The sequence below is a fragment of the Parambassis ranga genome, chromosome 1, assembly GCF_900634625.1.
Source record: "Parambassis ranga chromosome 1, fParRan2.1, whole genome shotgun sequence".
Lineage (NCBI taxonomy): Eukaryota > Metazoa > Chordata > Actinopteri > Ambassidae > Parambassis > Parambassis ranga.
In genome coordinates, this window is record NC_041022.1 from 257,890 (window position 1) to 283,009 (window position 25,120).

Genomic DNA, 25,120 nt, shown 5'->3' on the forward strand with positions numbered 1-25,120 from the left:
CTTTTGTGTGGTTTTACGAGAAAGTGACATAAAGCAGATGGTAGATGCTATGCAAGGTGTTTAATAAAACCAATTAACAACCGAACAGCAAGGTTAGCCCGGTGCTACAGAGAACGGTCAGAACTGGCAAATGACACACAAATGACAAAAAGACAAAACAGCTCTGACAACAATCAAAACAGAAAGATGTGAGTGAAGAGAAAAGTAAACGAGTGCCTCGGCTAGGGCTAAGACAAACAACAAACACACAACAATAGCACTAGCCACACAAAAATCTGACTGCTCACAACATGAAGCACAAGGCACACAAAAACAAAACAAACAGTCGGCAGACTGTTGTGTACCCGAACTACACACTCCTAACCTGGGGCCGTAACAGGGGGTCCCATTCAATCTGCAGAAAACACACACAAACAAACTCTTCTGGGTGCTATTTTCAAAAGTAAACTCCGTTAAATTAATAAGGAGGTGTGCGGTGCTGTTTTACTCACAGCTCCGGTTCCGTATAGTCGGGGGGAGTCGAGGTTCCGGCTCACGGCCGACAGGCATCACCTGTAATCCCGCATTCACCGACTGACGCTACGGAAGAGTTTGAGCATCGGCGCGTCTTCAGGGACCAATCAGCGCCTGGTGCGTCACTGGAGGTGCGTTCAGGACCCTCACAAGCGTTGTATTGTTGCACTTTCTTTAAATTGGGTTTGTTTTGGTTTAGAATGGATCTGATGCTTTGATTATTCGGTTGCTTTTATTTGATTTGATCGTTTTTCATCGGTTTTAATGTGCTGCATAAAGAAATCGATGTGACCAGTCCACGTGACATATTGCACAAACTCATTGGTTTGTAAAATGCATTGTTAAAGTATTGAACCTGGATCGGGTTGAAAAAGCCGACACTTTGCTGCTAAAGGCTGAGACAGAGGAAAATAAATGTATCATTACAAACTGATCCATAATCTTTGAAGTTAAGGTTGATGAGGAGCCAGTGAGTTCATCATCGTGACTCACTCAGATGCTATTGGCATGTCCATCCCTCTGACTAATCAATGAACACACGGGCAGCTTCTCTCAGCAGCGAGCAGCCAACTTAAATCTCAGCGAAATAACACTTGAAAGCCCCTTTGCAGTGCGTCATAAGAGCCACATGGCAGCAGCCACCTCATTATCCCCCTCAAGGACAGAAAAAGAAATTGTTATGACAGCCTATCGATTGATTGATTGTCTTTGTCACAGTCGGTGACACTCACATGAAGCGCAGCTCTGACTCTCGGCGCACCAGGACCTCCCGCAGGCGCTGGATGCGAGCCATCTCCACCTCGATCTCTTCTGGAGACATGGTGCTCTCTGCCATGGACACATCCGAGTGACCTGAGAGGCCAAACAGAGGGGAAGAAGCACACAATCAGCTCTGCTTTAGATTTCAATTAAATCAGAGTGAACACTCAGGCCACATGGGAAATGACAGATTCTAGTGGCACCAGGCGTGCATCTCATTAACTGTAAACTCTTTGATTTCATGTGACAAATGTGCCCGAGAGTTCTTCATTCCTGTTTTTTTTGTTCTTTAAAACTCTGTGGTCGCATCAGCTCTTTAACAAATGCTCCTCTCACTCCATCTCTGTGTGACGTGTCATCTCCCAGCAGCCAAGAACATGATATTTGCAAAGCGAGCAGCATGTGTAAATGAGCGCGCTGATGTGAGGTGTAAAAGACGCACAGATGACTCACTGAGACCAGGAATCCACTCTATAACAGTACTACTGATCAATACCCAGCTGTGTCTTTCTCCTTTACTGACATGACTCCCCGACCTCACACTCCACGCCTGCCAATAACACGCAGAGACCCTGCAGCCACTCTGCACTGACCAACCACTTATTGTACAGATCAATGCACTGCAACAGCCATGAACACAGCAAACTGACAACAGAGTGCGGCCCGATTGGAAAGCACAGATGTGTTCTATGAGGTGTGGGAGGGACGTGTTCAGTGCGGTGATGTCCTCAGAACATAAACCATGTGTTACAGACTGTGGGTGTGGAGCTTGAATGACAGAAATACACATTTGGCAGACATGAAGGGGTGTAACCAGAGAAACATCACAGGATCTTTGTTTCCTAAATTCTGTAATAGTGCATACTTTATACTTTTACTCCATTACATTTTGCAGCAGTTATCTGTACTTTCTACTCCACTACATTTCTACAATGTCTGTAGTTACAAGTACATTTATGAATACAGTGGTGTTCATACAGCTGAGCTGGACTGATGTGAGGTCAGACATGGAGGTGGTGTCACGCTGCCAGCTGTGTTTCTATAAGGAGCCACAGTCATGATGCCGGTGCTCTGGCTCAGTGAGCTAACTAGTTAGCTGCTGTCTGCTAACACAGGTCCATCCATTAAAGGTTGGGTTGTGGAAGAAGAATGTTCATGTACTGGTAGGTTAGGTTCCCAGAATGCTTTTCTTGGTACTTCCCAGAACCAAGGAAGTGCTTAGTTCAAGAGTTGAAGAGCTGGGTCAGAACGATGGTTACACACTGATGGTGACATCTCACAGAAATCCCTCGCAAATATGTGTGTGTGTGTGTGAAAAACTGTATCTAATCATCTCCTTATTTGCCTCTTTAAACAGTTGGTGTATCCAAAACATCTTGTTTCATCCCAAAAACAAATCCCTAAAAGAATCACTTTATAGTCACCTAAGACAACCAGGAAATGTTCATTTAAGAGGCTGAAACAAACGTGTTAGCTTCATAAAAACCCACGTCCATCCTTTGCATAGGGTGGTGGTGCATTGCACTTATCCTCAGTGTGTATTGTTAACATGTGAGGACCAGCTGGATCGGCTCGTCATCCTCCTGCAGCAGCACAAGCTGCAGTTTGTGGTACTTTTCATGGACGCCTGCTGAGGACGGAGCTGACTCACCACAGCAGACAGAAGTCTGCACAGGAGGGCCTGCTTGTTTGTTGAATCATCACCCATCCTGTCTCTGCTGACAACGTATACACTGATGCGAAATCAAAGTTTGTGTCATCGAATACAGCACGGTGTTGTCATTTTACATATTCTCTATATTATATATCCTCTCCTGCAGCCACGAGCTCATTATCAATGCGAGCTACATTAAGTCCCGCCTGGACCGTTAACAGTGGTGAAGTGCGAGCTACATAATGTCTTAACAGCTCCCTCTCATCTCAGCAGACCTTAAAAACATTACAACGAAGGAAGAGCTAAGATACTTCCTAATTAAAAGAGGCTCGTTCACCAGGGACAGGTAGGGTTAACTGTGGAGTCCGAGTCTGCTCCTCACATTGCTGGCAGGTGTAATCCTCACACACCTAATTAACCCACCCTGTTTCATTAAAACAAACCCGCTCTGTGTGTGTGAGGATTATCATTTAATGAGGGTTAAACAGCCTGGAGCGTGTGTGTGTGTCTGTGTGTGTATATCTCTCTGTCTGTGTGTGTGTATCTCTCTCTCTCTCTCTCTGTGTGTGTGTGCTGCAGCAGCCACACACACACACATGCTTGTCGACAGGGAAATGTCAGCATCTGTATGACATCCGATGCAGACAACCCCAACAACACATCATGCAGTCGCACAGCACACATACACACACACACACACACACACTGGTGCTTCTGACCACACCCCCTCCACAGCAAAAAAACAGATGCCAGTAAAAAATAGAGAAATGCAAAGCAAAGACTATTTGTTCTATAAATCAGAGCCTGCAGGGAGGCGACTGCTTCACCTCCGTGGTGTTTCCTACATGTAGCTCTGTGTGTGTGTGTGTGTGTGTGTGTGTGTGTGTTGTACACACAGAGATAAAGAGCAATGACTGGATCTGTGTCTAAAAATATCCAACACATTTTTTTTTCACCTTCTCAGACTTTATCTGGAAGTTTCTTCACACCCTGCTGAGGGACACGACTGAAAACACATCTGTAATAGAACATCAACATCTGCGTCATTGGTCGCTCCTCTGGGAGGTGAGAGCAGGAGAGATGTAAAAAAAAGTATAGAAACATGAGCTTAACATGTCATTTATCAAACAGAATACCAGGTGCTGTTTTTGTTGATCACTTAATAATGATTAATATCACTGGGTGATATGGTGTTAGGAGGGAGCAGGGAGCCATCATCTTTTATGAGGTTCTGTGATATCGATTCATTAGAGCTTAAGTTATTTTCAACATGCCAGACCCATACTGCATTATTTCAGGTTTTCCAGGGTTTGAATTTGTGTTTTATACTTTATCCCTTCTTAGCGTTGGTGCTGGAGCAGTTGGAGGTAAAGGCTCTCATGAAACAACAACAGAGGTTCAGGTATGTTTGATGGCAGATGAGCTTGTGGCAGGAAAATTGCAACATGCATATTTTAGAGATGGTTATAGCCCAGATGACCAAGGCCTGAAAACATTGCTGACGAAATTAAAAAGATAATATAAACTGAATATATTTGAGTATTAAAGCTCATTAAGTGTCAAATGATGAGAGTCTCCATCATTGTTTTTTTGTCATATCAGCAGAGTTATCCCCACAACACAATAAAGATCCTAATAAAAGTGACTCCTGCTCCTCAGATGTCCGCAGCACGGGGTGCATGTATAGTCCTTTGGCACCCATGGCAGCGCTGCTGACACCCAGCATCCTTCAGTGAGTCACTCATTAACCCTTTCACTGCTGCTACCGTGAAACGCACGCTGATTAACACACCGAGCCTCCCGGGCTCCGGCCGGCTCTGGATGCACCTCACCTTTGTCCGTGGTCCACGCCGTTTCCGACACGGCGCCGTAGCTCCTGAGCGCGCGCTCGGTGTCCGAAATAGATTTCTTCAGTTCCATGTCGGTGTGGGGTGCCCGCGCGCCGCAAGGAAACGGTGAAGGGAGAACGAGCTCCTGTGGAAAATGTGCACGACCCCCCTCTCTTGTGTCTGCGTTCTTTTTTCGGATAACTCTTCAGCTTCACCCGGTGACGAGGCTCCGGCGGCCCGAGACGCTGAGCATCTTTATTCAAGCTTAACGTCCCTCGACGTGTGGATGGAGAGGAGAGGATGTGGAGAGCATGCGCAGTGCGGGGCAGGGATGCGAGGACCTGGGAGACACCCAACGACACCGAGATGGCGTTAAAAATAAATCGAGCGTACAGTTGCATCAAAGTTTGTTTGTTTTTTTCAGCCATGCACAAAATATATAAATTATGTCAAATATCAATAAAGGGATATGAAAGTCTAAAGATTTCTTCATTCACGTGGACACTGTGTACAGGAGGGGCCAGAGTGGCCTCTACTCTCTGAGGCAGCTGAGGTCCTTCAACATCTGCTGAGGATGTCCTCTGAGTCTGTGGAGCCACCATGTGTGCTGGTGTCTGCTGGGGCAGCAGTCTGAGGGTGAGGGACACAAACAGACTCAACAGAACCACCAGGAAGGCGGCCATGTTGAGAGGACCCGGACTCTCTGACTGAGGTGTGTCAGAGGAGGACGTGGTCCAAAATAAAGACCATACTGGACCGTCCCTCTCACCCGCTCCACACTGTGCTGACCAGCTACAGGAGCTCGTTCAGCAACAGACTCCGACTCCCATGATGCACCACTGAGAGACACAGGAAGTCATTCCTGCCTGTCAATCAAACTACTGAACTCTGAACTGTAACAGTCACTCAGACACTGTACATTCACACTGCTTCATTCATGTCCTGCTCTTTACTATGTAAAGGTTTTTATACAGCAGTAAATATGTTCTTTAGATACAACTCAGGGGTTTAAATGCTGTCTAGGTATTTAGATATTTATTATATATTTCTATTTATCTTTATTTCTATTTGTAACAAAAAGAATTTCCCCTCAGGGATAAATAGTGATTCTGATTCTGATTAAAGAGACATTGGGTCTGATTTGGATTAAGATTACCAGCACTCCAAGGCTGCTTCAGTTCCGTTGTATTCCCCATATAATGACAATAAAGGTCTCTGATAAACATATAGAAACAGAGAAGTGGATTTAAACTATGCAGCAGCTGCAGCTCAGTTGTGCTCAATATATTCCCACCAGTGACGGAGACTGAGCTGCATATTATGATCTGAGCACACACAAACACCTCTGATACTAAACATGGCATGTGTGACATTAAGATCAGACCCTTTTAAGCACTCACACAAGAAATGAATGAATTATCCATTTATTCAACAATAAATATGATTACTGCAGGAATGAGATGAATTCAGTCGATGCACGAGCATCTGTTCTGAGTCGACACCGGCCTAATACAACAATATGATCTGACATGTCAACATACTGCAAATAATCAGCACCCATCAGTAAGAAAGCACTTACTGCAGAGAGATAAAGAGAGCAGCTAGTGTCCATGTTACTTCAGTTCAAATCATCAACATGTGTTGAGTTCATCCTGGGAGGCACACACCATCAAACTATAGAGTCAGACACGTCCCATCTCTGTGTAACACTTGTTCCTTAATGATCCACTCTTCCTTAAATATAAAGGAACACTGAACCGATTCACACTGCATTTAATGATGACACATTTTAGAAATTCAGGCAATAACATCCATTAAATAGTGTTTAAGGATTTGGTGCAAATAAGATAAGAACACAGTGAACCATGAACACATGCAGGTAGCATTTCAACATTCAAGTCAATGGGTACCTGAGGCAAATCATTATTATTAGATAAAAGCCATCATCAGCAGTGTCCCAGTCCAAAATTATTATTATTATTATTAATGTACATTAAAATGTGTTTTCAAACAATTTCGTGTAGTTAGCAACTGTTTTTCATGTAATGAACAGAAGTGATACATATGAGGGGGCAGGAGATACATCTCTACATCCACACAGTTCAGTTCTTACAGTGATTATACAGGTGGCAGGAGACACATCTCTACATCCACACAGTTCAGTTCTTACAGTGATTATACAGGTGGCAGGAGACACATCTCTACATCCACACAGTTCAGTTCTTACAGTGATTATACAGGTGGCAGGAGACACATCTCTACATCCACACAGTTCAGTTCTTACAGTGATTATACAGCATCGATCTGAGGTCAATAGTGTTTGTATTAATAATGAATGCTGTGTAATGAACCTCCACAGCAGGGATCTATGCTCCGTCACTGTGCTGAGGTGTTTCAGGGTAGATATGTTGTTTTAAACTGGACTCCTCCTACCTGAGCAGATCAGTCACTGTTTGCTCTGTACATTATGGTCCTTGTGTACCTATGTACTACAAGTACAGATGATGGATGCCTGTGCTGTGCGCTTGTGTATTTGGCACTTCTTGCACTAGAGTGTAAACCAAAGCACACAGTCCTCAGCACCTGGTCCCAGGTGGACACAACAGTCTCTTATGCTAGTAAAAATGCAATTTCCCCATTGTGGGACTAATAAAGGTTTCTTAATCTTAATCTTAAAAACAGTAAAAATGTAACCCTTGTGCAACGTTCGCAAACAAACCCTTTCGTGTTGTTCGGAACAAAAACATCCTCCTAACTTAACATCCAATAACTTTAACGGCAGTCTTGGCTGTTGGCGGTTTACCCTGTTGGTAGGAGGTAACATCTGTGATTTTTACAGTTAACAACGTAATGACAACTTACCTCCTACCCACAGGGTACACCACCAACAACCAAGACTGCATGAGTATGTAGTGCCATGGCTGTGCAGTCAAGAAATGTGCTTATAATGGAAGTCTATGGGACAAAAATGGCCAGAACAACACGTAAGGGAGAAAAAATGAAAATCCACTGCTGTGCAAAAACTAACAATGCAATAAAGTCAGTGTTGTTACTGATGTTTGACACGAGCAAGAAAGGTTAAAAAAACCCAGTCCACATTCAAGTTAGAGGACGTTTTTGTCCCGAACAAACAGTTCGGCCCACAGTGTACTGTTGACCTATGAAAAAGGTTATTAACAAAATGTATGTAGAATTAAGCTGCTTCAATTTGCTGACATATAGACAAAGTTATGGCCAAATTAAACAGAAACATGACTCAAATGTCCCGAACAGTGCATGAGGGTTAAACCTGCTAATCATTCCATCCAACATGTAAAACCCAAGCTAATAAATCAGCTGCCACTCCACACAGTGGACATGACTCTTTCCAGCATAATGTGATATAAATCATCTTTTCACTGTCAGATTGCTAGTATTTTAGCATCTTCCAGCTAAACATTTAACTTAAGACTGCATTCATAAAAATGAAATTAAATAAAATCTGATGTGAAGAGCACATTGGCAGCTTACTGTGCTGTAAAGTAGGAGTCTGAGATAAAATATACTGCATATACATTCAGTGTTCTGGAGACTGTTCCACAGAGCACCCCGCAGCATCATCAGGATGTACATCTGACCCAGCATCAGCCACTGAGGGCTGGACCCTGGTTTGGTCCTCGGTTTCTATTCGCACTGACAGATCCTGCTATTGTGGGGGTTTAGGTGCTGCTGCCCCCTCTTTGGGAGCCTCTACCTCAGGGTCTGCTTTGTGCTTTGTGGATTCTGCTTCGTCCTCTTTGGGAGGGAACATCCATGCCAGAGCAGCACCGGCCGTCCCGTCGCCGCTCTGACGGGAGAAGCAGAGGAAGGTGGCCCAGACGAAGGCGCAGCAGCCGGTGAAGGTGGTCCGCACATACAGAGGAACCAGGGCAAAGTTCACCAACTAAGAGAATCAGATGTTAGCCTCAGTGTGTTTCAGAGTGACATCAGAGACTCTGTTCTCAGCCTGTTTTACATGCTCAGCTGTCAGAAATAGAGACCGGACCACTTCCTTTAGACACTGAACAGAACTTTCATCTCTGAGCCAACAGCCACACCTACATGATGTTTCTTTACAAGACGTTTGCTGTTTGCTGGTGTCCACACTGACAACAATAAAGTTCACTTCCTGGCTGAGTCCTGTCAGTGTCCCTCTGTTCATCATGCCCTGATCATCTGACCCTCTCTCTTGTGGATGTAGCCTGAGGTGTAGCTCTGAATACACACTGAGTGGACCTTTGAACTTCACCATATATTAGAACTACCAAAGGTCAGAAAAGAACATCATTCATTCACAGAGTGAATATTTACCTGCATGAACGGCCAGAACATCAACCCCGTCTGGAAAGAGAGACGAACATTAGTCACTACTGAAACTGAGAAATCTGACCCAATAAAACCTGAACTGTCTTTACACATGCACTCAGCACCTGGACATGAACAACAGCTCCTGACCTTGTATGTGTTCAGGAACTTTTCTCTCCAGTCCTCCATGATGTCCTCTTTGCCCTCCAAGAAACTGACGCCTGGGTGACACATAAGATTTGAGTGCTAGGTGTTTTACAGGTAACGCAGCATGTACGGCATTATACTACCACAGCTACTGTACAGAAAATAATACATGCTTTGATCACAGTGATGACATATCTATCAAGGTAACTTCTTGTATTTGTTTCCTGTTGAACGTCTCATGGGACAACTTGATATTTAGAGTATTTTTAACTGTTTAAATACAGAAATGCTGTAAATACCACGTGTTCCAGGTTCTGTCACCTTCAGGTAAAATAAAAAGCTTTGTCTGGCTCCTATCTCACATCTCACTGTCATGACCGCGTCTTTATTTCTGGTTTTTAGTTTTATCTGTGGAAGAAAAATGTTCATGTACTGGTAGGTTAGGACCAGAACCAAGGAAGTGCTTAGTTCAAGAGTTGAAGAGCTGGGTCAGAATGACCCGGCTCGTCCTCGGTTGAACTGACCATGTACCTAAAAACAAGTCAGGTTGATAGGAAACAGATGTGGAAACACACACAATGCCAGAATTAGTTGCCAAATTTGGACATCAACCTGCGCGCACACACACACACACACACACACACACACACACACACACACACACACACACACACACACACACACACACACACACACACACACACACACACACACACACACACACACACACACACACACACACACACACACACGAAGACCATGCATACACACACACACACACGAAGACCATGCATACACACACACACACACACACATGAAGACCATGCATACACACACACACACATGAAGACCATGCATACACACACACACACACACACACACACACGAAGACCATGCATACACACACACACATGAAGACTATGCATACACACACACACACACACACAAAGACCATGCATACACACACACACACACACACACACAAAGACCATGCATACACACACACACACACACACAAAGACCATGCATACACACACACACACACACACACACACACACACACACACACACACACACACACACACACACACACACACACACACACACACACACACACACACACACGAAGACCATGCATACACACACACACACACGAAGACCATGCATACACACACACACACACACACATGAAGACCATGCATACACACACACACACATGAAGACCATGCATACACACACACACACGAAGACCATGCATACACACACACACACGAAGACCATGCATACACACACACACATGAAGACTATGCATACACACACACACACACACACACACAAAGACCATGCATACACACACACACACACACACAAAGACCATGCATACACACACACACACACACACAAAGACCATGCATACACACACACACACACACACACATGAAGACCATGCATACACACACACACACACACAAAGACCATGCATACACACACACACACACACACACACACAAAGACCATGCATACACACACACACACACACACAAAGACCATGCATACACACACACACACACACACACATGAAGACCATGCATACACACACACACACACATGAAGACCATGCATACACACACACATACACATGAAGACCATGCATACACACACACACACACATGAAGACCATGCATACACACACACACACACATGAAGACCATACACACACACACACACACACACACATGAAGACCATGCATACACACACACAGACAGGCTTGGCTATAAAAGATCTTCAGCTTTTGGGTTCGGGGACTGTATCTGAATTTGTTGGCTGATACGTGTTGAACACTTGATCTGAATAAATTCCCACTAAGGCTGAAAACCTCTGGTCTCAACAATCTGTGTTTAGTTGTTGTTGTCTTCCTGCAGTCCTGGGGCTACTGTTCTCTGGGTCTCTGTTTAGTTCTTGTGTCTCGTCTCGTGCTTCCTGTTTTACTTTGGTAGTCCTGTCCTCCTTGTGCATTGGCTTGTGTTTTACTTCCTGTGGTTGCCCTCCATGTGTGCCACCTGTGTCTCGTGGTCTTCCCTGGTCCTGTGTATTTAGTCTTTGTCTTCCCTGCCCTCACTGCCAGTTTGTCTATTCGTCCATGGGGACTGTGTGTCCACGTCTTAGGCTTGCCAAGCCATGCTTCAGGTTTTATGCCATGCTTCAGATCTTGTTTTACCTTATGTCAGTTTTGTTTGTTAAGTGAGACTTTTAGTGTTGGACTTTTAGTGTTGGACTTTTAGTGTTGGACTTTTAGTGTTGGACTTTTAGTTTTGGACTTTTAGTGTTGGACTTTTAGTTTTGGACTTTTAGTGTTGGACTTTTAGTTTTGGACTTTTAGTGTTGGACTTTTAGTGTTGTCCTTCTGGGCTTTAAATAAGAGACGTTTGATTGCCTGACTTCTGCCTGCTGTCCTCCCACACCCTGACACTCCCACTGATGCTCTGTGTAGCCGCAGTGTTTCCTTAATCTATAAATACTTTCTGTCAAACACTCATCATCCCCAACAAACAGGAAAGTCCCCTTTCTTTGTTGATGTAAGTTGTGAGCACTACGAGTTCCACTTTCAATTATACTGAGGAAAAGGCAGAAATCTCCATCACCATGAGACATAAACCACTTCAATGGAGAGGCAGCGCTAAGTATGTTTAAACGAATATTCACAGACCAGAGATAAGTCCAGATCCGTAGGTTCAGTATAAGACACTGAAGCCTTTAATCCCTTTGAAACCTATCAGTGTAATTGAACCAGTGTTGATCGGTTTAATCCTGAGCTTTAGAAGGAGTGCTGTCAGATTTGACATAGTGTTCACTCTCAGACCACATTCAGGAGGACTTCCACCATCCCTGTGTGTCACATGACCTCTGCTGGTCAGGAGGACCCACCTCAGACCGGCACAGCTCAGAGGACACCACCAGTCAAGTTACACACAGACAGATGACATGTGAGCTGTTCTAGAGGCTTAACCCGTGCTGTGCCGTGCTATCTCACCACCGACCCACCGACCTGTGTAGAAGACGCTGGTTGCCAGGGGCGCCGCCGTCGTCTGGTCCAGGAACAGCTTCCTCACCACCATCCCCGCGGAGTTCCCGGGAAACCTTCGCTCCAGGAAGCGCATCCAGAAGAAGTTGAAGTTGCCATGGAAACTGAAAGCCACCACAGCGACGTTCCGCGTGTGGCTCCAGTCCATGTCCTCTCTGTGTGAGAACCACTGGTGGACGAAGTCTCCCCCGGCGAACAGGCAGCCGTACAGACTGACGTTGGTGACCCACGGAAAGCGGCGGACATGCCGCAGAAAGGCCTGCCGCATCCTAAGGATGGAACAAACGCGAACTTAATGCGAAGCTACTGTAACCAAAGGTCTGTTGTTTACTGCGGCTAGCTAAACGCTGCTACGGCTACACCGGACAGACAGACCGACACACCAGACCGGTCTGTCCCCGTGTCTGTCACCGGCCGGGATTCAGCGCTTCCTGCTTGCACTGATTACGCCACTGTTTACGTCAAGTGCGTGAATGGGCGGGGCTTCGAGAACAACGTCAGTCCACGGTCCAGAGAGCTCTCGGTACTAAGGCTGCTTCTACTCTTTGAAAGGATGCATGTCTGTAGTCTACACTTTATTCTAAGGAAGCAGAGCACATTCAGTAAACTCACACTCATTTTATGCTCTTGATGAAATCAATGGTAAAACAGGACAATCAGCTTACAGCTATACAACTTAGATAGGTAATTGTTTTTCATATACCTGATATATTACTACTCTGGGTCTATGTACCCTGTATTAAGCACAGTGAATGGCAAAGCTCTTGATCACCACCTCTTTGCACTGAAGCAGGGAGGAAGGAACTTTCCACAATAGACTCATTTACCAACAATACAAATGTTATGTTTTGAGAATTTGAGTCTATTTCAGGCAGTTGGACGTTGTCTACAATAGCCCCATTTGTATTGTGGGCCAGAACTGGGGCTTGAACTTGGCCCAGGAGTGGTGTGAACATGGATCCAGAGTCAGGCTCCACTGAACTGAGCCACCCGCAGGCGACTGGGTGAGGGGCGTTCTACCTCTGATTTATCATCAGGTGGCCAGGACTGGGGAGCATCTGCTCTCACATTGATGGATACTCTGGCTATAGCACTCTTTCTAGCAATAAGTTGTATATGGAAACTTTTTACTAATATTATAAAAGTTGTATATTTCAACCCTTTAAACATTCAAATCCCAAAGGTCAGTGGATTATCCTGTTTTTATTTAGCGACAGACAGTGTGTTCACAACGTTCAACAAGTTACACTAAATGCTTCAGGAACCTTACAACCTCTTTTATAACACAACTGACAAAAGGCCATAAGAGTTAAGAATCAGTCAGTTACAGCATCAACAGAAATCTGATTCATCACTTGCAGAAGATCACGATACACATGCAGTTCATACAACAGAGTACAGCAGATAAAACATCACATTCCACTCTCATCAGGGAGGTGCATTTGTAGAGAAAAATAAACTTTAACTATTTAACAATGCAGATGTTAATAGTCTGTATCCTGTTTTAACCAAAGTGCCAAAATAAACTCTACTGTTGCTGCAGAGGGTTCCCCGTCTGGAAGTGCCCCTTACAGTGGGTCATATGTTACAGCGTTCAGACCATGCACAGAATTCCAAAGCCTATATATTATTCCATGTCTTACCTTCTTTTCATTTCAGATGTGGGTAAGGAAAAGATCAATTACGGCTTGAAATTGCATCTGAACTTGTAGTTTATTGGCTCAAGTGTTTGTTTTAGCTGAGCAAAGACTAAATCTTATTTGTTATTGTTTTAAAAAGGTTTACTGCAGCACAGCAAGTGGTGTAAGGTGCAGACTTCACCTTACTTCACACTTATAATAGTGTAAATTACCTGCTAGAGGCATGAGCAGCATCCTTTCCTCTACTGTCTCTACTGGACCAGCCAGAGGAGTCCGGACAACGTGTGACGATGAATGGTCCAGTTGAGGGTTAGCTTCACGTTAAGACACATCAAACAAAGGAAACAGACAGTGGATGAGAGGGGCACAGTGCGTCCAGAGAGCTGGAGTACAGTCTGATCCAGGTTAAGGTTCAGTGAAAGACAGGCCTTTATGGCTGGACAGCCCTCTCCCAGTCCCCTCTCTCAGTCCGGTAATACAGCTGTGGCTGACCTCCTGGAAACAGGCTGTCAGAGTTCGGGTGTTTTAACAGGAACTGGATGGTGGTCTTCATGTGCTGGACAAAGTGTGGCGGCTCAGCCATCGGAGAGGTGGACAGGTACTGGGTGAGAGAGACCAGGTCAACCAGTTTACAGTGTTCTGTTACAATTAGCCAGGTTTTTGTCTTTTTGCTGATTTTACCTTTAAAATGGTGTCATCACTTTGTGACAACCAGAAGGCAATATCCAGGTTAGGAGACCACTTGCATGGACCAATTCTAACAAGTCCCTGGCTCGAGTCATATATGTCAGCCATCTGCGAGGGACAATAATCATTTCATTAATCTTTGGCCCTTTTTTTGCTTGTGTTTGAGCAACAATATGTTGCACAAGCAAAGTGATTATACACAAAAATGTCACCCTAAAGACAGCATGTCATGGTCCTGTCCTCATAGAGTACCTGTCCTCCAGTGAAGGTCCGTGCTGAACGCAGCTCCTCTGCAGGCCCTTTATGAGGGAAGGAGGCAGGGAACACATCCCCCGTTTTAACATTGACACCTGTGCAGATTGAGTCAAAGTGGCAGGATATCAGAGGTCACACACCATGGAAGCACAGCATGGTTCTCTGAGGTTTATTCCTCACTTACCTATTCCATACACAACAGGTCTATGAGTTCCATTAACAACAATGTCATTCATTTCTACAACAGAAAACGGCCCATCAGAAGAAGGCTCGACTGTAAGCACATCTTAAAAACAAAGTAAATGTCTACCAGCGTTACCTGTGATGCAACATGTCTCCAGATGAATATCTTCTTTCTGTTTCTGGAATGCTGCTGTAAAGTGAAAAGGAGTCATTCAAGTTTTTCAAAGCTCCGACTCTGTGCAGTATTACAGGAAACAACTTTAGCAGACTGTACCCAGAATGTTAAGGCTGAGTTTATGGGATGTTTTTGACTCATCATTAAATCCACCAACAAGATGAAGCTCAAGTCTGCATCATGGAGAAGAGAAGAAATGTAAAAGAAAACTGTACAGGATGTTGAAGCTGAGTCACACACAAAGTTTAGCTTTTATCTGTGTTTGCATGTCAACCTCATACCTGCCCTCCTTACAGACGTCACTCAGTGATGTGACAGCTTTCACAAGGAGTGGCACTTCAGACCACGTGCTGGCCCCATCACAGTGAGCGAGGCAAACAGCTCCGCTTCCTGAAAAAATGATAATAAACAAAATTTCCTATTGTCATAGAAAAGCAGAGCAGCCGGTGTTGTGCCCAAAAACTGATTTCCGTCACGGAGGTGCAACCTCAGGAGCACACACCATGGCCAGTAATCTTATTTGGCTGGATAACAATCAACACTTTACAGGGTGTACTGGCCCTTTAACAGAAATATTACAATTATAAAATTACAGGATGTATTTAAATTGAGGCAATACAATATATTTTCTCCCTTTTATTCATAAGCACACAAGCAGCTCGTATCATTAACAGCCTCTTTTTCTGCAAAATACAAACATGTTATTAGACACAGCAGCCTCAGAAATCCTACAAACAAAAGCCTACGAGCATGACAGACTGCAACCTTTCCTGGACGCCGTTTCCATTTCCATTTCACAAAGTATATTGCTATAACCACAGACATGACGTTACGAGTATGTGTGACTGCAACAGTATGGATGAGACCAAGCAGCAGTAGCTCAAGCTACAGACACTCGGCGACACAGCTGTAAGGCTCTGTGCACGCTCCCGTGACGGAGAGCAATTTTTGTCAGACGATCACCTTTCAGCACAACACTGGAAACAAATTTAGGAAAAGGAGTGTTACCTGTGTGGCGGAGCACAACCAAATGGCAGGTGGTGGCATCATCAGATCCAATAACTGACACACAGTCTGGTAGAGGTGAGAGGAACGAAGCATGTTTAATATCTGAAAATAAAACTAAACAATCTCATCAAGAAAAAGCAATATGAAGCTTGCAGTGGCCAAAAACTTGCTTTGTGGTTATGCTGCATTAAAGATCAACAAATCTTTTCTTGTTGGAACAATTGCCCTCTACATGGATGGAGCGTGAAAACGTGAGCGGATGTTAAACATGCTGAAAAGCAGGAAATAATAAACATGTCCACTGCATCTCATAGTGTATATTTCTCCATGTTTTCATGGTAATAATTTAAAAAAAGGGTGCTGCTGTTAACTAATTGATCCCATCCTGTTACTTACTGTCTGCCGGCGTTGTGGCAGCACACTCTCTTTGTTGGACGTACAGGAGGCACTTTGGATCAACATCAACAAGAGGCTTAGATCGGAATTTTCTTGCATTCTCCTGCAACACAACAAAAGGTTTGTTTTCAGAAACACCAGCGCTGTGCCCCCCCCCACAAACACACACTTAATGTGTACAAACAGGTTATTAAATGTAGCTGCAGACTTAAGATCTGACTGATTTAAATCACATTGGACAACAACACCCTTGTTTATTTACTATTATAGCACATATCCTGGTTCCTTTTACTTTGTGACTTAAATAAAACAACAATACTTCCTTCATGTCATCATGAATCTAACGAGTTATTATGTTCACTCCTTATTCTTATGGACACATGTGTAACATAAGCATCAATGTATATATTACCACATCTATCTGTCTTTAGCACTGGCTGGCAGCGAATGATGTACTAATAACTAAAGAAAACCACGATGTTAATAACTAGCGATAAGCTAAATGTAGCCACACTTTCTGAAAACAGACCTTTAAATGTGGATTTCTGTCGAACAGTTCTGCTGTGGAGCTTATGCGGTCAAGCCCTCTGTTTTGAATGAGCAAAGGCATGTCTTCGGAAATCAGCTGGTTATCATACTTTCGTAAAAAACTAGCCGCTTCATGTTTTTGTTTTCAACCATAACAGCAATCTACACTAAAGTCAGCTGGGTTCATCCGTCGCCCTGTACTTCCTGTAGCAGAAGAAGAAATTCTTCTTCTTTGTTTTAATGACGAATGTGCAACCGGGCGGAACACTATCGCCACCTACTGTTGAGCTCTAAAAGTCCTTTTATTGTAAATACCAGTTCAGTTACCTTGTAAACAAGTTTTAAAACATGATTTGCAGAATTAATTGCGACTACTGTTACACGGTAAGTCCCCCTTACTTCGCGGTTTCATGGTTAAATCTCTTGATTCCGCCAACGCCACCGGTGCTTACGAACATTCTATTCACCATTATTACTGGGTGAAAACGAGAACGTAGTGACGCGCCTTTTCAGGCGACGGTGTTACGCCGAGTATGGCTGCCGGGAAATGCATCCCCTGTCGCGGGAACGCGCACACAGCTGAAGCGGAGACTTCCGAGATTTTTACGGGCGAACAATGCACGACTCGCTCTCGTGTTCATCAATCACAATAAATGATTAGATCGTGATTGATAAATACGAGTACGCCCGTGAAATACTCGGAAGTCTCCGCTTTAGCTGTGTGCGCGTTCCCGCGACGGGGAATGCATTTCTCGGCAGCCATGCAAAACGCGGCATAACACCAGTATGTACAGTTTACGTCGTGTAAGCGAGGGCAGGAAGGGAAGCCCCAAAGCGACGTGACGCATAAACAACTGCTGAACAAAACCTTCATTTAGCCGTAGTTATTGACTAATATATATGTATCTGAATTCCGTTGTTTGTAGCCTTAATTGTACGCATTTTACAGCTGTCAAGCGGTGAAGCTAACGGAGTGGATAAGTGTTGTTCGCTATCATGAGAGGGGGTTCTTCCTATGGGGACAGGGACAGGGACCGTGGACGAGACAGGCAAGTCTTTTTGTTCATAATATAATACATAAGAATAATAATACACAGACGTATCACAGACCACAGCTGAGTCAAATATTGTCTGTGTAGAGGGAGAATGAGGTCATGAGGTCACAGTTTGTTTAGTTTGTAAATGTTACATGATTTATTAACGCGTTCATTGTTCATATGTTGGCAGAATCTGGCTTCATGTGCATGATGATGCTTCATTACATGATTACACGTGTAGATTCACAATATGAGAGATTTAAGAGTTATTAGCTTGATTGCCGTTGCTAGGCAATCAAACTCTTGTTCTTCTTCGTCTTCTTCTTCTTCCGTACGTTATTTGACGCAGCGTATCTTCAGCATACATTGACCGTTTTCAGCCATTCAACTATCAAAATGTCATCTCACAGAGGACATTATATTATATATTATAAAAATTATAGTTTTTCAAATATTAAGCAATTTCGGCATCATTTTTACCACGGGAGTCTATGAGAAATGCCAAATGTATCTCAAATGTCAAGCTACAGACTCCAGTTTAGTCTTGAAACGCTCATCAGATGCTGCTCTATCAAACTTGTATTCAGAGTTTTCTAATTCTGAATCGTTTCTGCGCACCAGGCTCTCAAAGTTGGAGTGGATTCTGAGGTCTCCTCTGCTGTTACCATGGTGACAGGCTGACACACAAAGCTCTGAGTTTCTCTGATTCTAAACTACAAACTACTCACTGCTACGACTAACACAATATGTGGCTCCTACACACCCAAACACAGCTCAGTAGAGTTGGTGCTCCTGACTCTGCTCTTTATCTCGTGACTCATCTCTCAGGCCAAGGTTTGGGGCCATGAGTGGACGTAGCGCCCCCCCGCCAATGAAGTTTGGGAATCCAGGTGAGCGTCTCCGCAAGAAGAGGTGGAACCTGGATGAGCTGCCCAAATTCGAGAAGAACTTCTACACTGAACACCCTGATGTCCAGCGCTTGAATCAGGTAAACTTCTCTCCGTCACTCCCAGTCATCCAGTCAACTGTCCTGGTTTTGGAATTGCCTGTAACGAATCATTATATGTCTACATGTTTTCTTTTTTGTCATATTCAGTATGAAACTGAAGAGTTTCGCAGGAAGAAGGAGATCACCATCAGAGGCTCTGGCTGTCCAAGGCCTGTCACTGCTTTTCACCAGGCACAGTTCCCTCGTGAGTCAAATAACAGGATGGAAGCCATCTGCAAAAACAACTAATAATTCTAGTACTTACTGCATCTAAATAAACAGAGTTCTCCTTTTGAGGAAAACACAGGGAGACAGAAACTAAACGCTTCTTTCGCCTTGTTCTGGCAGAGTATGTGATGGATGTGCTAATGCAGCAGAACTTCAAGGAGCCCACAGCTATCCAGTCTCAGGGTTTTCCTGTGGCCCTCAGCGGCAAGGACATGGTGGGAATTGCACAGACGGGCTCTGGAAAGACACTGGCAGTAAGGGCTCCTCTCCATCCTCCTCCATGATCATGACATAATGTGGGACAGTAACTGCTTTGTTTTGTAATGAGACTAAATTCTGAAGGATGTAATGGGAGAGATATGTTGAATCAGCGTCTTCCTGTCTTTGTTTTGCAGTATCTTCTCCCTGCTATCGTACACATCAACCACCAGCCATATCTGGACAGAGGAGATGGGCCAATCGTATGTGTTGGGATATTAGGGTTTTAGCTACATCTGTGGACATACAGTCAGTCTGTAAGGCCTTCTTTTTTCCTCTTCTTAGTGTTTGGTGCTCGCTCCAACTAGAGAATTGGCCCAGCAGGTTCAGCAGGTTGCATACGACTATGGCAAGTCTTCCCGTATAAAAAGCACCTGTGTGTATGGTGGAGCCCCTAAAGGACCGCAGATCCGAGATCTTGAGAGGGGTGGGTATGCTTGTAGAGTTGGTAATGCTATAATTGTGGGACTCTTCAAACAGGGGGTGTTGTTAATTTGACTTCTTCTGCCTCCTATGACTCCAGGTGTTGAGATCTGCATCGCCACTCCTGGCCGTCTCATTGACTTCTTAGAGGCAGGAAAGACTAACCTGCGCCGCTGCACCTACCTGGTCCTGGACGAGGCTGACCGCATGCTAGACATGGGCTTTGAACCACAGATTCGCAAGATAGTTGACCAAATAAGGGTAGGTCAGTCATACTGCAGTTTTAAAATGGCCCTCTGTGCTTAAATCAGTGGCATGTGTTCTGTGTTTGTCTTAGCCTGACAGACAGACACTGATGTGGAGCGCAACCTGGCCAAAGGAGGTCCGGCAGCTTGCCGAGGACTTCCTGAGGGACTACACTCAAATCAATATCGGGGCTCTGGAGCTCAGTGCCAACCACAACATCCTGCAGATAGTGGATGTCTGCATGGAGAATGAAAAGGACCACAAGTAAGGGTCGCCGGGGGGGAAACCAGGGGGCGTTACATCATGACTGGTTATTAGTGGTGTCATAGAACATGTCAGCAGACATGATCGTCTCTTCCTGTTGACAGACTGATTCAGCTGATGGAGGAGATAATGGCTGAAAAGGAGAATAAAACCATCATCTTTGTGGAGACGAAGAAACGCTGCGATGATCTTACCAGAAGGATGAGGCGCGATGGGTGAGATGAGTCTGAATGATGTGAATTCGTATTAAGTGCGTTAGATAATCTGACTTCTTTGATGTGGATTTGATATGTTAGGTGGCCGGCCATGTGTATCCACGGAGACAAGAGCCAGCCAGAAAGAGACTGGGTGCTCACAGGTAAGAATGCTTCCTTTATATCATCTTCGTCTTTTTGAATCTGTCAGAAATCAGTCAGAGCATTTTCTGATTGATTCCACAGAATTCCGGAGTGGCAAAGCCCCCATTCTGATTGCCACTGATGTTGCCTCTCGTGGTCTGGGTATGTCTCACCACACATATTGACATTGCATAATCTGTACTCTCTACTTTTGAAATGATTCCTTCTATAATATTTGCTATGCACAATAGATTAAAAGTAAGCTGTCAGCTCAGTTTAAGTTAAAAAGATAGATAAGCATTCTGCTCATAGACCAGTGGATCCAGACAGACAAATACTGGGAAAGTTCTAAAGTGGGCAATGACAAGTTTGTGGCCTAATGTAAAAGCAGCACATTGCTGGAGAAATGGTTCCTGTGCTGCCTCAAATATGGTTTTACAAATCTGTCTCATCAAGGCCAAGGACATTCATTTCTCACTTAAGATTAAGATTTACTTTAAAGGTAGGGAGGAGGTTTTAAAACTGAGAGTCAGCCAGATTTAAAGTAAACACACGCCCCTTTCTCTCGGAGCTCACCCTGAAGCCACGCCTCCAATCACATGACGCGCATCACACACTTCTGTGGACACCCAGCTCTGTGGCAGTTTACACACCAAGCAGAAATACCACAAACATTATAAACATCAAGCTTTCTGCAAAATCAACAAGCAGCTGCACACGGTCAAGATACGCGCTGTATGACGCCTTCCCTTCGACTTAGGCCACATTCTTATTAGCCACCTCCTGTAAACAGCTGGTACAGTATGCAGTGTTAGTGTTAGTTAGAGTTAATCAGAGTGAGTTCAGTAAAAACAATCATCTCCCTGCATTTAAGGACTTCTTATAACCTGACAGTCTAAAGACACACAGTGTGGAAGCGGCCGGCTTCCATCCACTGGGTTCATGGTCTGTTTCTTGTTACTGCAGTTACAAAGCTTCCTATAAGCGGGGCTCTGAAAGCAGGGGTGTGTGGGCAGACGCTCAGCGCACCTTTTCTCACGTCTCCTTGTGCTGTCGCTCACATCAGTACTTTAACTCTCACACTGAATACTTTAAATGATCACTCTGCAAAATGGTGGACGTGTTGTGTTTTGCAGATGCATGTGTCAGTCCAGTCCAGCTAAGGTGTGTCACAGAAATATTAGGATGGATAGTCTGGTCATCTGAGAAGGGGGGAAGTAAATGAAGTGTCCTAACTTGGTGAAATTCCCATGACTGTATCCTTGTTCTCTTTTCCCCTCTTCTCCTCTCAGGGTTTGGCAGCACACGGCAGCTGTAACAGTCTGCGCTGCTGCCACTGCCCCCTCACATTAAAGTAGAGGCTTCGTTAGTTTCAGAGGTTCTGCTTGGCTAAATAAGGCTAAATAAGATCCCCCCTGCCCAGTATTGTTTGTAAATCCAACGAGCCTTCCTTGGGAGCAGCCTGAGGTTCCTGTATGTCTGCAGACACACGGGAGAGATAGACGGGCTCGTCTGGATCCAGTCCTGGCCGGGGTCTGAGGAGGGTCTGAGGAGGGTCCTGCAATGCGGCGAGAGAGCAACAGAACCAGAAGGCGTTGTGTGCGTGTGTGTCTCTTGAGGTTTAACGGTTCTGCTCCCGTCTGACGTTGCTGGTGTGAGCAGAAGGTGAGGGATGAGTCCTGCCTCCCTCTCCCTCAGCCCCTCCCTATGAACCAGGACTGATCAGGGGGGACTGACTGCCTTTATAAACACAACATGAAGGGGGTAAGTACCTCACCACCCCTTTGTCCTAACTTCTAAACGAGCTCACAACACATGCAGGTAATGTTGTTCCTGTGCAGTGATGACAGGCCTCCCTGTCATGATGAAGGGGAGCAGGGAGACTTATTGATCAGCAGTGCTGTCAGAGCCCCATGTTTTCTGTAATGAGAAACAGACTCCTCACATTTTAACCAAGAATCACATTACAAACATGACTTCACACCTCATCTCACTTTGTATCAAGTGAGCATGAATATTGTGTGAGCATTGATAGTCGTGGTGAAATGAAGGGTGGCTAACACATAAACCAGGTAAGTTACTCTGTACAGTTCATGTTCTAATGAAGCAACATTAAATTCATTCTTTGTAGAGTTTCCTCTTTAACTGATTAAAACTGAATCTCTTCCACACTCCAGAGGCCTTTTCCCTTTCTAAGATTCTCACCGCTCTTTCTTTTCTCCTCTTGCTCCAAACTCACTCATGTTTCTGTGAAAGATGTGGAAGATGTCAAGTTCGTCATCAACTACGATTATCCCAGCTCCTCTGAGGATTATGTCCATCGTATTGGACGAACAGCCCGCAGCACCAACAAGGGCACCGCCTACACCTTCTTCACCCCGGGGAACATGCGACAGGCCCGAGACCTTGTCCGGGTGTTGGAAGAGGCCCGACAAGCTATCAACCCTAAACTGCTCCAGCTGGTGGACTCAGGCCGCGGAGGAGGCGGTAAGAATGACCCCTATACCACACAGAATGACCCCTACACCACGCAGAATGACCCCTATACCACGCAGAATGACCCCTACACCATGCAGAATGACCCCTACACCACACAGAATGACCCCTATACCACGCAGAATGACCCCTATACCACACAGAATGACCCCTACACCACACAGAATGACCCCTATACCACGCAGAATGACCCCTACACCACGCAGAATGACCCCTACACCACGCAGAATGACCCCTACACCACGCAGAATGACCCCTACACCACGCAGAATGACCCCTATACCAGGCAGAATGGTTGATGATTGATGGGACGTTCTGAGATTCATTTGTCCTTCATTCAGGTGGCAGGATGCGTTACCGTGGCAGCAACTCCAACAACCCTAACCTGATGTATCAGGACGAGTGCGACCGGCGCATGCGCTCAACTGGAGGCGGTGGAGGCAAAGACAGCCGCAGCGGCTTTGGCCGTGACAGCCGTGATGGAGACCGCTCCTCTTCGTCCTACAGGGACAGAAGCCGGGATCGCAGGAACAGCTACAACTCCTCAGGCTCGGATCAGTACCAGAGCTACAACAACAGCGGCGGCGGGGGGTACAGCTCCCGCACTGCGGGCCAGTCCAGCGGCGGTGGGGGTGCTGGAGGTCAGGATCAGGCCGTCCAGCCACAGGGTCCATTTGGCCAGGCTCCTCCACCACCGGGGGTGCCACAGCCTCTGATGGCCCAGCAGTTCGCTCCTCCGCAACCTCCACTCTTGAGCTTTATGGGGCAACCACCATATCCTTTCGCTTCTCCTCCACCGCCTCCTCCAGGCCCGCCTCCACCCAGGAAATAGAGCAACAGTAAAGATTGGTTAGTGCTGTGTCCACAGTGTGTTTTTACTCTAATCCTCAAAAAAGAGACAGGGGTTTGAGAAGGCGTGTATCTGAGGAGGTAAGGGCTCGTATTTACAATTTGTTTTGTACTTTTTAATACAACCAACAAGTGGAAGTTAAGTAGTTCAATAGAAAAGTTGGAACTGTTTTGCTTTTGTCAATGTTCGTAGCTGCTCTCAGCCAAGAACCCACGACCTTCATGTTTTCATTCCAACCAAACTGACCAAGTTATACACACATCAAACATGAAGTGACCAGTGAGACTGGAGCTTTTTAAAGTTACTGGAGTCTTAACATCATAACATTGTGCTCATGAGTAACTGAAGAACACTTATGTTAAGGTTTTAATTGGTCTCTTAGGTGATGGAGAATACTATTGAGTTATTTAATTACTGCAGGAGAGACTCGGTGTTCACATGTAGCTACATCACCACAAACATTCAGAACCATTCAGTCAGAATGTAACCTGAGGTCCGAGGGGTTCTGCGGTGGAGTTCCGGTCTACACATGTATAATAGATCACATTCCATGCTCACGTCTTCTTTAGCTACCTGCAGACTCTGACCTGCTCATGCTGACGGTGTGTTTTGTTTATAGCACTGACTTCATCTTTGTGATTCTTTCTTTACACAAAAACAATGCATACAAGTGTGTTCTGTCTGTTTTTGATACCATTGAACCATCATTCAAATCTTTCAGTGTGATTTCAGACTTTGTTATGCATGCCTTTATTTCTTTAATGTCGTAGTCCAGAATAAACCGGTTTTAAGAAGCAGATCACCGACTACAC

The 25,120-nt window shown here is 44.9% G+C and overlaps 4 protein-coding genes across 7 annotated transcripts in view; 1 reads left to right on the forward strand and 3 right to left on the reverse strand.

The window, feature by feature from the left end:
• Positions 1–5,013, reverse strand: part of bmerb1 (bMERB domain containing 1) — a 12,062-nt gene extending 7,049 nt beyond the window's left edge. Inside the window, exons 1-2 of the mRNA XM_028424648.1 lie at positions 4,759–5,013; positions 1,245–1,365 (exon numbers count right to left, since the gene is read on the reverse strand). Coding sequence (XP_028280449.1) covers positions 1,245–1,365; positions 4,759–4,846 — 209 coding nt within the window. The 5' untranslated portion in view covers positions 4,847–5,013. The remainder of the gene's footprint in view (positions 1–1,244; positions 1,366–4,758) is intronic.
• The window catches only part of LOC114447933 (mpv17-like protein), a 24,247-nt gene extending 11,510 nt beyond the window's left edge, over positions 1–12,737 (reverse strand). The window contains exons 1-4 of the mRNA XM_028424529.1: positions 12,273–12,737; positions 9,229–9,299; positions 9,085–9,114; positions 7,614–8,677 (exon numbers count right to left, since the gene is read on the reverse strand). Of these exons, the coding sequence (XP_028280330.1) occupies positions 8,441–8,677; positions 9,085–9,114; positions 9,229–9,299; positions 12,273–12,576 (642 nt within the window). The 5' untranslated portion in view covers positions 12,577–12,737 and the 3' untranslated portion in view covers positions 7,614–8,440. The remainder of the gene's footprint in view (positions 1–7,613; positions 8,678–9,084; positions 9,115–9,228; positions 9,300–12,272) is intronic.
• Positions 12,738–13,492: 755 nt separating this feature from the next.
• ntan1 (N-terminal asparagine amidase) lies at positions 13,493–17,381 on the reverse strand. Of its 2 annotated transcripts, none has more exons than XM_028424401.1 (10): positions 17,182–17,381; positions 16,653–16,755; positions 16,257–16,322; positions 15,530–15,638; positions 15,348–15,421; positions 15,210–15,260; positions 15,075–15,128; positions 14,888–14,985; positions 14,630–14,743; positions 13,493–14,549 (listed from the first exon to the last, which is right to left on the reverse strand). In XM_028424401.1, the coding sequence occupies exons 1-10, from the start codon at positions 17,260–17,262 to the stop codon at positions 14,379–14,381; spliced, it is 921 nt and encodes a 306-aa protein (XP_028280202.1). In that variant the 5' UTR covers positions 17,263–17,381; the 3' UTR covers positions 13,493–14,378. The 2 variants fall into 2 exon arrangements, with proteins under 2 accessions (XP_028280202.1, XP_028280130.1); XM_028424329.1 differs by having other exon boundaries at positions 15,210–15,263.
• A 593-nt stretch (positions 17,382–17,974) lies between these two features.
• On the forward strand, positions 17,975–25,105 carry LOC114447549 (probable ATP-dependent RNA helicase DDX17). Of its 3 annotated transcripts, XM_028423931.1 has the most exons (14): positions 17,975–18,229; positions 18,839–18,886; positions 19,046–19,205; positions 19,314–19,410; positions 19,554–19,687; positions 19,829–19,894; positions 19,977–20,118; positions 20,215–20,375; positions 20,452–20,624; positions 20,729–20,839; positions 20,921–20,982; positions 21,065–21,124; positions 23,219–23,449; positions 23,800–25,105. In XM_028423931.1, exons 1-14 carry the CDS (start codon positions 18,177–18,179, stop codon positions 24,288–24,290), a joined length of 1,989 nt encoding a protein of 662 aa, XP_028279732.1. In that variant the 5' UTR covers positions 17,975–18,176; the 3' UTR covers positions 24,291–25,105. The 3 variants fall into 3 exon arrangements, with proteins under 3 accessions (XP_028279732.1, XP_028279812.1, XP_028279884.1); XM_028424011.1 differs by lacking the exon at positions 18,839–18,886; XM_028424083.1 differs by lacking the exons at positions 17,975–18,229; positions 18,839–18,886 and having other exon boundaries at positions 18,893–19,205; positions 23,219–23,450; positions 23,798–25,105.
• Positions 25,106–25,120: the final 15 nt, after the last annotated feature.